Source organism: Helianthus annuus, chromosome 12, assembly GCF_002127325.2.
Source record: "Helianthus annuus cultivar XRQ/B chromosome 12, HanXRQr2.0-SUNRISE, whole genome shotgun sequence".
NCBI classification, from domain to species: domain Eukaryota; kingdom Viridiplantae; phylum Streptophyta; class Magnoliopsida; order Asterales; family Asteraceae; genus Helianthus; species Helianthus annuus.
The window spans coordinates 153,517,319-153,529,698 of record NC_035444.2 but is presented as its reverse complement, the minus strand read 5'-3'; the positions used below and the strand labels follow the sequence as shown (position 1 = coordinate 153,529,698).

The 12,380-nt window shown below is 38.7% G+C and overlaps 2 protein-coding genes across 2 annotated transcripts; one reads left to right on the top strand and one right to left on the bottom strand.

Moving 5' to 3' along the window:
- Positions 1 to 3,381: 3,381 nt before the first annotated feature.
- LOC110932644 lies at positions 3,382 to 4,527 on the top strand. The gene has a single exon (XM_022175965.1). It carries the CDS (start codon positions 3,382 to 3,384, stop codon positions 4,525 to 4,527), a length of 1,146 nt encoding a protein of 381 aa, XP_022031657.1.
- Positions 4,528 to 6,251: 1,724 nt separating this feature from the next.
- LOC118485135 (secreted RxLR effector protein 161-like) lies at positions 6,252 to 6,908 on the bottom strand. The gene has a single exon (XM_035981396.1). It carries the CDS (start codon positions 6,906 to 6,908, stop codon positions 6,252 to 6,254), a length of 657 nt encoding a protein of 218 aa, XP_035837289.1.
- Between the last annotated feature and the right edge of the window lie 5,472 nt (positions 6,909 to 12,380).

Genomic DNA, 12,380 nt, shown 5'->3' with positions numbered 1-12,380 from the left:
AAAGGGCAAAATAGTCAACTTTAAGCATAAATCGGAAACATGCAAATGAATCGGCTAAACATAGACTCAAGCAAAAAAAATTCCAGAGAGTTTTACCAAAATAAAAATAGTCAAAAATACTCTCCAATACAGATCTCAAACATGCATGTACGGATCCGAATCGACAGTCTATGAAAAAGTCGTTTTACAAGACTTTCGGTTCCGATTCGTATTTATACTATAGATTGTCGAGTTGATCATGGTGAAACACATTCTTATATATATTATAAAGCTATTATTGACGATCAAACTGATTGCATGTCATCTACATTACCATTTAAGCTATTTTTCACAAAAACCATTTCTGTTGACTTTTTAGAAACAAGTTTGACTCGGCAATTAGCATGCATAAAGTGGGAATCAGAGAATACCCTTTTGAGGGTTTGTTTCCCACATAAATACCAACATATATGTGGTTTCAATTTGAGAAATGACAGAGTATAACTCGTTTAATCGAAAAGTCAAAGTATAAGAACAACGGTTTTGACTTTTACTAATAATCAAGGCAAGAACGAATTAGAGACTGATATAGAAGCTTACAAAGGTCCTATTGATGCTTAGTTAACACATAGAGGTGGCCTTGTCGTTCAGATTTGCTCCAGAAAGTTGCTTTGAGAGCTTTTGCAAGTTGTGAGTTCTTGATCAAATGCTAGTGCCAAGAGAATGAATGAATAATCTGATTAAAAGAGGATTCAGATGTTGTAGAGAGCTCCCAATAGGCCTAGGCATGCAAGACCATCCATTGGAGCATTTTGGAGGTGATATGAGCTGTTAAGCACTTCAAATTCGGACCTAAAATGCAATTTTCGCGAATTCTGGACCTGGGCAGGCCTCGCGTCACGCCTAGGGTCCTAGGTGTGACACCTAGCCCCATCTGATCCTCAAATCTCTTTAATATTGAAGTTTTGGTCCTTGGTCTTCGTATACGAGGTTTCGGCTAGTTATTTTGACTCGTAAACCCCCAAACTTGGTTTTTAAGAACCTTGGGACATTTACCAACATGGTAATGTCCTCGGATAACTTTGCGCTCAACCGAAAAGCCATGAAATTCGACGTTGACGCTTTTAGTCCTTCAAGTACGGTTTTGGCCATAACTTTCTCATACGTTAACGAAACTTCACGAAATTTTTACCACACATTCTAATGAGTATATTTTAGCATTAAAAAGCTTCGGGTCTGCCAAAAGTTCACTCAGAGGTATAAATTCAACATGTTGACACTTTTGGCCCCTATAGTTTGTAATTCCTCACTTTTGTGCAATTTCCGCGTCGTATGATCCATGAACCATCCGTTTAAGGTTATAAACATTATGTAGGGTTATTATAGAGTCTATTTATCCATTGTTGACACTTTGGACCCTTACGTTCCATAGTTTTCACTGTTTGTCACTTTTAGTCCCTCTAAAGTTTGTTTTCACATTCCGGAACCTTATGACACGTGTCAAGACATTATTGGACGAAATTTTTCGAGGTGTTACAACAATAGACTCGGAAACCCAGAAAAAGCGATCCTTCCAGGTCCCGAGTGTTGTAACCATGGACGAGATGAGACAAGTGTCAACCTTTGATGTTTCAAAGTGAACCAATCGCCATTCTTGGCCAAACGGAAAAACCGCCTGAAAAGCAACAAGGAAGGATCATATCCAAGAGCACGACACAAAACCTCAAAATGCAAAACCCTAGCCATCCCCTTCGGATGAACTTGCCCAAAAGAAACCCGATAATACTCCAACAAGTTCAAAACGAAAAACGAAAAACGAAAAGGGATAACGAAGATTCGACCATTGAAAATGACGACAGTAAAGAGCAATCGAACCAGGGTTCGGTTTATCAACAGGAACATCGCAAGAGGGAGCAGTTGGGTTAAATTTTCTATCAATACCATATTCCATACAAAATAAATCTACCTCCTCTTGTGTTAACCGAGAAAATGATTTTGCTAAATCCTTTTGAGCACCCATTTTTGAAAAACAGAAAATGAAGAATGCAGGGGTGTAAAGGAAACTAACCTTAGAGAAGGAAGGTAATTGGCAGAAACTTGGAAAGAGTATGAATAATAGAGTTTGCAGATATAAAATAAATGAAAACCCACAATAGGGGTAATAATAGCAAATAGTAATTTCTGCAAAAACCGCTACCGTATCAACTGCCACACATCAATCAAATCAACTGTCAGTTATTTAAAATTCAAATTCAAATATTAACTGCCTTCAGCCTTTCAAGCAATCAAGCAACGAACCCTTGAAACCTTCAGGCAATAAAATACGTGCATAAAAGTCAGAAGTCTTTGAGCATACTACCCAAAAACCTCTGACTTGGGGGGCTGATGACGGGGGTAGCCCAAGACTAAATAAAGTGACTAAATATGCAAATGCTCAAATGGTTAAACGGTTCAATGGTTAAAAAGCTGTAAGATGGGAAAAGCGAGGAGGAAACAGTGGCCAGTCACATCCGGAGATCGCTTCACCAACCCATAGCCGCAAAAGCAAAGCAGGTCTGCACAATGCACGCTATTACCCAGGGATCAAAAGCCTTCAACCCCCAAAAGGGGAAACCCTCCACTGCAAGCAAGGTTACTAGTCCAATACATTCTACTTCGGGAGATGTCTTCACTTATAAATTGACACTTCATTTACTTCAGAAATCATCTCCTGGCCAGCTCTGATTCTCTAATCTCTGGTCATTCGTGTGGAGTACTTGCTCGTATACAAGTCACTCCTTTTCACATTCAACACACACATACTATTTGCCCACACTTCCGAATCTGAGTACATTTCAGAGAAGGAATCTTCAGCAAATAATAATAATAAACTAGTAAACCTCCTTCCATGTCTTGCAAACGTGGAGGGACCCCGCGACCTGCGTTAGGCAAAGTTGAACCCTTCAACCCTTTTGCCTAACCAACCCAGCTACTACCGTTAGTCTTGTATTTGTTGCATCAACAGGTGTAACATTCAAATAAATAAAAACAAAAGGAGAATTGAGAGAGGGGGCATTCTTTGTTTATCTTGGACTATTTGTAGTCGCAAAACACGTTCTTGTTTAACTTATACACGGTCCTCTTTTTGTTAATTTTGACTAAGACATACAAGTCAAGTTCCTCCACACAATTATCATTTGTACTTGTTTAATCATAAAGGGACTTTGTAGAATTGTGTGTGTCTCTCTTTTTCAATGGCCCATAACTTTGGCAAGAAGTCAAAATGAATTATTGGGGGATATTCCTCTTTTGTTGGTGAACAAGAAGAAAACAGAAGTAATAAAAATGGCTATTTTGTCCCTTCTTCACTTTGTCGAATATTAAAATCGAAGGTGCATGGGGGGATCGGAAGAAAAAGCAAAAATGAATTGGGTTGCATGGGATAAAACAATTGCTCCTGTTGAATTTGGGGGACTTGGTTTTGGCTCTCTTAGGGATGCTAATTTAGCAATGTTAGCAAAATGGTGGTGGAGGTTTAAAACAGAAAAAGAAGGCTTATGGAGGAAAGTTATATGGGCTATTCATCATAATCCAAGAGCATGGAGCGATATCCCCGTTAAAATTTCGGTCCCAGGTCCTTGGAAGAGTATAATTAGCATTCGGCAGGCCTTTCTTCTCGCTGATATCGATTTGAACCGGGCTGTGAAAGCTTCAGTTTCTAATGGTAACCGTATCTCTTTTTGGCTGGATTGCTGGTTGGAACCGGACCCTCTGTATATTCGTTTCCCAGAATTATTTAAGTTGGAAAAAGAAAAAGAATGTGTGGTGGCTGATCGGGTTGGAGATGGAAGTTTTGGAAGTAGTTTTCAACTTAATTGGAACTGGTCTTGCTCACAATCTAATACCGTAGAGTCGGATCAGTTACAACAGTTGATATCCCTTCTTGGCTGTGTTAATCTCCGGGTTGGACGCGATTACTGGCACTGGAATTATGACCCATCAGGCTGTTTTTCAGTCTCGGGTCTGAAAAGTCTCCTCGGTTCAGCGAATAGGGAGCGGCCTAACAGAGTGTTTGAGTGGAATAATTGGGTTCCTAAAAAGGTGGCTATCGTGGCATGGAGATCAGAAATGGAAAAGTTACCGACCAAGTGTGCCCTTTCGGCTCGCAACATTCCTGTACAAGACCTGAGGTGTTTATTATGTAATGAATATGACGAGTCAAGTGAGCATTTATTTGTTTCATGTCATTTTGCGCAAATAATTTGGCAAAATATCGCATCTTGGTGTAAAATACCTCCGATCATCGCCTTTGATGTTAAAGATCTGTTGGATTTGCATGGTTATAGTTCGGTTTCAAAGAAAAGGAAAAAAGCTATTCATGCGATAGTATTAGTCACGTTTTGGGGAATATGGAGAATGAGGAATGAGGTTACATTCAGGCAAGGATCCCCGAATACCGTTAAGGTCTTGGAGGAAATTAAAGCAATGGCGTACTTATGGGTAAAAAACAGATCAAAGGAGGCGCGGTTGTCATGGGATGATTGGTGTCGTTTTAAATGTTTTGGTTAAAAAAGAGTGATTTAGTTTAAGATGGTGTAACGTTTTATGTCCTTGGTGTATATGTAAATTTGGTTGTAATTTTTTGGTGGTAGCATCTTGCTACAATGAATAAAAATTTCTGTCGGCCGTTCAAAAAAAAAAAATCGAAGGTGGGTTAAACGGAAGGTGTTTCTATTTTGGTTTTGGTTCCTTCTTCGACTGATGATTTTTTAAACGACGATTTTCTTGTGTTAGGCCATTATACTCCCCAAATTGATGAGTCTCGTTGCCCACTCTGATCAGGCTATGTTGTCTTAACCAGGTCCACGCTAGCTTCAGAGTTTGGTTTAGTCGTTTCCCCGGGAAACCATATGGTCGACTGCCACTTAACAGTCGTTGTGCCACCACAAGAGCAAAACTCTCTCTGGCGTAACACACAATGAGATGAAAACCCGAGTGGGCTCGGGATTCGAATTGACAACCTCGCAAAAAGCCTAAAATACTTTATTGTCTTAATCCACAAAAAATAACACAAATGGAGATCGAATTTAGGTCTCCATTAGAAAACCCAAACCTCTTGTCACTATGCCACAAGTTGTGGATTTTGATGATTAATGCATAAGGAAGAAATGAAGAGAATAAATGTGAGGTAAAATCATTGTGAGTTTATCTTTTATTTGTGTTGGATATTTAAAGCGATTTTTTAATGTAAAAAACAAAAGTTGAGCCATATATCTCATTTTTTTTTGGTTTACTTGTGAACAAAACAAGGAGTGTACAAAATACATGTTTGCAAACATCTTTAGGTAAGATTATAAAAAAGACTGAATATTTTTAGACGAAAATGTATTTTATATTCAGTTTGTTTAAATGAAACAGACTGAATCGGCTGACATCTAAATAGTAACTATAAGTATATAACTTGTTCATACATAACTTATTCGCATCTTGGTATTTTAAGATCTTGTTGCAAATAATAATTTAAAATCAACGTACAAACCTCCAAGGCTCCAACACCCTTCCCACATTACATGTACTTGGATCATAAATACTAAATAGACAAACTCCCTTTGCCCTAAAATTTACGAGTATACGCGTGCCACGTGCTATATGCATTCTTACATTTCTTATAAAAATATTTTTTTGTGTGTAAAAGGACCAATAATACAAAGCGGTTGATACACTTCTTTAAAACACAATGTCTATGTGTAATGGTTTCACTAAAAAGTGAATAAAAAGTTTGTATGTCATTGATATATATATATATATATATATATATAAGTGGAAGTTGTTTCACTAACTAACTCGTTTTTTTTTCTTTCCACCCATTATCTCTCTTCCTTTTTCACAATTTCCACAAATTCATGCACATAGATGATTTCTTCTACAATTTCTCTTCTTCAACTCATTATCCATGTCACAAATGATAAACAGACAAGTGATAATCTTTTGATACACAATCAACACTCACACAAAGTGATTTAGAGAACAAATCTCTTGAATGAAAAACACTCAATTTCTGATAATTAAAACTGCGATTACAAAGGGAAATAAATAACTGAACAGAGCATGAAATTAGGGCCACTACGCCACTACTACCCAACGTTCTAATCCTACTGAATCGGTAAACTTGACTGAGTAACTTTGACCAACTTACTAACTATTAATAAAATAAAATAAAACAATTAAATGAAGCATGACCACTGCACGTGCGCAGAAAGTGAAGTTGTATCTATTTATTTTAACACTCCCTCTCAATCTTCACTTGAAACACACCCAATCTTGCTGCAAAACTCCAGAAGCTTGAACTTTGAAAGACACTTCGTGAACATATCAGCCGCTTGATTATCAGTATCAACCCACTTCATCTCAATCTCACCTTTTAAAACTTTTTCTCCGATGAAATGATAATGAACTTCGATATGTTTTGTCCGAGCATGAAATACTGGATTTTCAGCCAACTTTATGGCTGATTGATTGTCGTACAACAGCTTTATACGATACGGTATGGCTTGATTCAAGTCCCTAAACAGCTGAGTTAACCACGTACACTCTTGAACAGCCATGGCAGCTGCTCTATACTCGGCCTCCGTGGTCGAAAGAGACACCGTGGGCTGCCGTTTGCTACACCACGAGACAGGACTTGACCCATACATAAACACATATCCAGTAGTTGACCGTTTTTCATTCAAATCACCTGCATAATCTGCGTCACACATACCTGTCAATTCTGGATTCAGCTCCCTCTTGAACATTACTCCCTTATTCACAGTGCCTTTCACGTACCGAAGTACACGCTGAATTGCTAGGTAATGTGGCTTCCGGGGGTCTTGCATTAAACGACTAAGGACTCCAACAGCAAATGATATATCCGGTCTGGTAAGAGTGAGATATATCAAGCTGCCTACCATCTTTCTATAGACTGTTGGATCTTTAATCTATGTTCCAACACTTGAATACAGCTTCATTCCACTGTCAACAGGTGTTGGAGCTGCTTTACATGATACCATGCCAAATTTCTGAATCATGTCACTTGCATAATTTGCTTGATGCAAGATTATTCCATCTTCCTTATATGACAGCTCCAAACCGAGAAACCTGTTCAGCTTGCCCAGATCCTTCATACGGAAGCGAACACATAAATTTTCTTTAAGCTGTGTAATCTCATCATCCAAGTCTCCAGTGATGATTAAGTCATCAACATAAGCCAAAACCACTACAACTTTTTCACCTACCTTTTTGACAAACAAACTGGCATCCGCATGGGTTAGCACAAAACCATTTAGTTCTAAAAACTCAGCAATCTTACCAAACCATGCTCTAGGAGATTGTTTCAACCCGTAAATCGCCTTCTTTAACCTGCACACACAATTTGAGTGTTCTTTGCTTACAAACCCACTTGGTTGGTCCATGAAAATCACATGATCAAGCTCTCCATAGAGGAAAGCATTATGGATATCCATCCGAGTCAAATTCCACCCTTTACTAACAGCAATAGCCAACAAACACGAACAGTTGTTAGCTTGGCCACAGGGCTGAACGTGTCTTCAAAATTGACACCATACTCTTCTGAGAAACCACGAGCTACAAGCCTCGCTTTGAAGCGTTCTACAGACCCATCAACTTTCTGTTTCAACTTGTAAACCCATTTGCAACTTACGGGTTTCACATCAGCCGGTTTCAGGACCAACTCCCAAGTCTCATTTCGATACAAAGCAGCAATTTCTTCTTGCATTGCTTGGCACCATTCTTGTTTTACACAGGCTTCTTCGAAATTACTAGGTTCTGCCCAAACATCTTCAACAATAACTACATTAGCATACTTCGGAATAGGTTTACGTACCCGATGTGATCGCCTCAGACCAAGATCAGCTTGATTATCCAGCTCACTATTTGTATCAGCTTGCTCGCCACAGTTTTGACTTGTATCATTTTCTTCGTGCAAGTCATCTTCACATAACTCCAAAGTAACCTTTGAATTTTCAAGATCTTCCTTGAGTTGCTGACTATCTGGGAGTATTTTATTCTCAGGAGACCACCATGATGATTGTTCATCAAAAATAACATTTCTTGATACATAAACTTTACCACTGTTGGGATCACATCACCGCCAACCTTTTATCTGTGAATCATACCCGACAAACACACATCGAATTGTCTTTTTCTCCATCTTGTGACGGAGATGAGCGGGTACAAATACATAGCATACACATCTGAAAACACGGAAATAACTTACATTGGGTTTAGTTCGAGTCAACTTTTCATACGGTGAGACGTAACTAAGGAATTGAGATGGCACTCGATTAATCACATAACCCGCTACACGCATCGTCTTAGCCCAGAAACGACCAGGTAGGTTTTTGCCATGAATCAAGCTCTTTGTTACTTCACCCAAATGTCTATTCTTCCTTTCCGAAATTCCTTTTTGTTGAGGCGTATTAGGGCACGTCAATTGCCGCCTAACCAGTTTCTTCCTCAGATAGTCATTGAATTTGGTGGACAAATACTCTCCTCCATTGTCCGATCACAAACACTTGACTTTGCACCCAGTCATCAATTCTGCATCAGTCTCGAATTCTTTGTATTTTGAAAACACTTCAGCCTTCTCTTTCATAAAGTAGGTCCATACAAATCGAGAAAAGTCATCAGTGAAAGTAACCATATATCGCATACCTTGCATTGAAGACTGCTTGACTGGACCGAATACGTCTGAATAAACTAATTCAAGAGGTCCATTCGTGCGATGATCTGAACTTTTATACGGCAGTTGCTTCGCTTTTCCGTACTGGCACCCCGAACACACAACACCAGTTTTTACTTCCAGCTTAGGGAGCCCACATACAAGTTCCTTTTTAAGCATTAGCCCAATTTTTCAAATCCAACATGGCCCAAACGTTGGTGCCACAAATCAGCCGTATACTTTCCCTTTGTTTTCTCTATATACGGTGATTCGGCATTAAGAACATGCGTTCTCTCCGTCTTGTGTCCTTGAAGCACAGGTATGGATGACGTCTCGAACTCTTTAAACACCTTGAATCCTTTGGACCAAATAGAACATAGTAACCATCATCAGTCATTTGCGGAACCGATATTAGGTTTTTCTTCATCCCCGGCACATGGTAGGCATCTCTTAGTGTTAACGCTTTCTTGTTGCTACTCGACTGAAACATGACGTCACCGATGTGAGCAATCGAGTGTTTAGAATTATCTGCAATTACAACTACCCTGCTACCACCATACTTAGTCGGATTTTGCAACCGTTCCTTGTCTCCAGTCAGATGGTTTGAGGCACCCGAGTCCATGATCCATTCGTCCAACCGATTCCTTTTGTCTTCCGTAGTGGCAGTGAAAGCGACAACATCTTCGGTGTGAGCTACAAGGGCTTCCACATCCCAGCCATCTTCATGTTCAATCGTGGCTGAGTTACCTACATCGTTCGTCTTCCTACGACAATTCTGCGCCTTGTGGCCTTTGTTGCCACACTTGTAACATTTGAAAGGAAAGCGTTTGCCATTGTGATGAGTTTTTCCTTCACCAGACGACTCACCTTGGTCCGTATCAGATGACTTTTTCTCATTGTGATCACGACGTTTGTTCTTGTCGCCAAACCGATTTAAACCTCTTTGGTTGTAACCTGACTTAAACTTCCTTCTGCCTCTTTCAGCATAAAGAGTCGTATCTTCTGCTTTTGTTGTCGAACCAATTGTCACACTTCCCAACTGCTTGGCTAGAACTTCTTGACTTGCTAAGAGATTCTCGAATTCACCTAACGACGGCTGCGTTGGCCAACCCTGTACAGCAGCAACGAAGCTCCTATATTCGGGTTTCAATCCATGTATGATGATACGCTTCATTCTAGCATCACCAATAACGGATTCCTGATCGAGATCGCCAATTTCTCGACATAAAGCTTTGACTTTGTGGAAGTATTGTGGGATTGTTAGATCACCTTGTGTTATACTAAATAACTCATTCTCTAACAATTGCAGCCTAGCATCATTTTTCTTGGACAAAACTTCAGCTAGGGTATCCCATGCCGCCTTAGGGTTCACCGCATCCTTGATATGATCAAGGAGTTCTTCCTCTACTGTTGTCTTGAGGATAAACATAGCTTTACCGGCTTTGACTTTCCACTTCCGTAGAGCTCCATCTTGAGTCTCTCTCGAGGGTTGCACGGTGTCGTTTCCTTGCATCACTTCCTACAGATCTTGCCCCTGCAAATATGAAGAAAGATACGTAGCCCATGTCTTGTAATTCTGGTTATTCAATTTCTTCACTCCACCGATCAATTGCAGGTCCGACATCTCGAATGTGGCTCTGATACCACTTGATAAATAGACAAGTGATAATCTTTTGATACACAATCAACACTCACACAAAGTGATTTAGAGAACAAATCTCTTGAATGAAAAACACTCAATTTCTGATAATTAAAACTACGATTACAAAGGGAAATAAATAACTAAACAGAGCATGAAACTAGGGCCACTACGCCACTACTACCCAACGTTCTAATCCTACTGAATCGGTAACTTGACTGAGTAAGTTTGACCAACTTCTACTAACTATTAATAAAATAAAAGAAAACAATTAAATGAAGCATGACCACTGCACGTGCAGAAAGTGAAGTTGTATCCTTTTATTTTAACAACAAATACACCTTAAATGCAGTTCATTGGGTTTGGTTTAAGTGTGTAACATCTAAAAATTTAATAGATAAAAGAAAAAAAGTGTACGTGGTTGATTGTGATTGGATAAAAACAATAAATTAAAAGGGTTTGTATGTGCAATTTCCATCCCAGGTTCACGGTTTCCCCACCCTTCCGCTCATCACGCCCCAAAAACACCCTTGCAAGGCAGTGTTTCACGTTCGAAATAAGTGAGGTGGCAAAAGGTGCTAGCCCATTATACATAGCCTTACTTCAGACTTTACTTGTAAAATACAATCTACTTGAACTATATTTCCACACTTCATTTTGAGTAACCACAGATAAAGAAAAGCCAAAATAAAAAAGATGTAATAATGATACTTTGGATATATGTTTTAGAGTTTTTACTATTTTGATTTTAAATAAAACAACAAAATCTTAAATGGTTTCAAATATTTTAATCGATTATATCTTCTATGTATTGTTCTTATATTTACTAATTATTATATATATACAAAAAGCATAAATCATTATCACCATACTGAGTAAATCACATCAATAGCAAAGCTAAGGTATGGTCTGAGAAGGATAAGATGTTGACAACATTACCTCTACCCTGTAGAAATAGAGAGGCTGCTTCTAGTGTGACCCCGGCTCGATAGTAGTTTTGCATCAAGACTTTGACATAAGGCACATAACACTAAGCAATTGAGACAACTGTCGACTAGTGCATGTACCCCCTTGTCTTTTGGTATCAACGCCATCACATAGTGCATGATTAACCATATCCTCTTTTTAACGTTATTTTCACAAAATTAGTAAAATAACGTTGAAATTAAACATGTTCTGTAGCCAGACTTATGCTGCTGCAAGCTGTTGCACTTCTACCTTATTGGGAAGCAAGTTCAGTACCCTGTGTTCAACTCAAGAAGTTAGAATATTGAATTATATTTACTCAATTGCATTCCAAATTAAACGTGTAATAAATAGCATACATCGCAAAATTTGTGGGTCGACTATTTGGGTAACAGATCAACACAAATTGGAATTAAAATGCATAATCTTGGTACACATCAAAACACGTCTGGCTGACCCAAAAAATATTTTGTTCAAATCGGTGCAAAGACCATAAAGTGTTTGGATCTAGTTCTAGAAATACTTAATTTTCAACACTCCCTCTCTTGTCTACATTATAATGTAGTAATAGATATATAGTAAAATTTCTCATACATATATTGAAACAATTAGTCATCTTTAATCTCTCTAAAAAATGTTGGAATTGATTCTACATGCGCATGTGCGCACGCGCTCACACACACATATACTACATATACAAAATTATCATACATATATCAAACTTATCCTACATATTAAAGTTTCTCCTACACATATTGAAACAAACATTAATTTTATATCATCTTTTCTAGAAACTTTGATCAATTCTATCATACTATCATACAATTAATTGCTAATCTCATCATCTAGGGTCTGAGGAGGGTAGATGTAGACAGCCTTACCTCTACTCCGTAGGAATAGAGAGGCCGCTTCCAGCGAGACCCCCGGCTCGATTGTAGTTTTGTATCAAGCCTTGGACCTAAGACACATAACACTCAAACAATCAGAACATAGACTGATTGGTGCATGTACCCCCGTGTCTTTCAGCTATCAACGTCACCACATGATGTATGATTAACCACCCGCCGCTTTTAACGTTATTTTCACGAAATTAGTAAA

Coding starts and splice junctions, on each gene's coding strand:
- LOC110932644 (XM_022175965.1), top strand. CDS start 3,382: ATGAATTGGGTTGCATGGGATAAAACAATTGCTCCTGTTGAATTTGGG.
- LOC118485135 (XM_035981396.1), bottom strand. CDS start 6,908: ATGGTAGGCAGCTTGATATATCTCACTCTTACCAGACCGGATATATCA.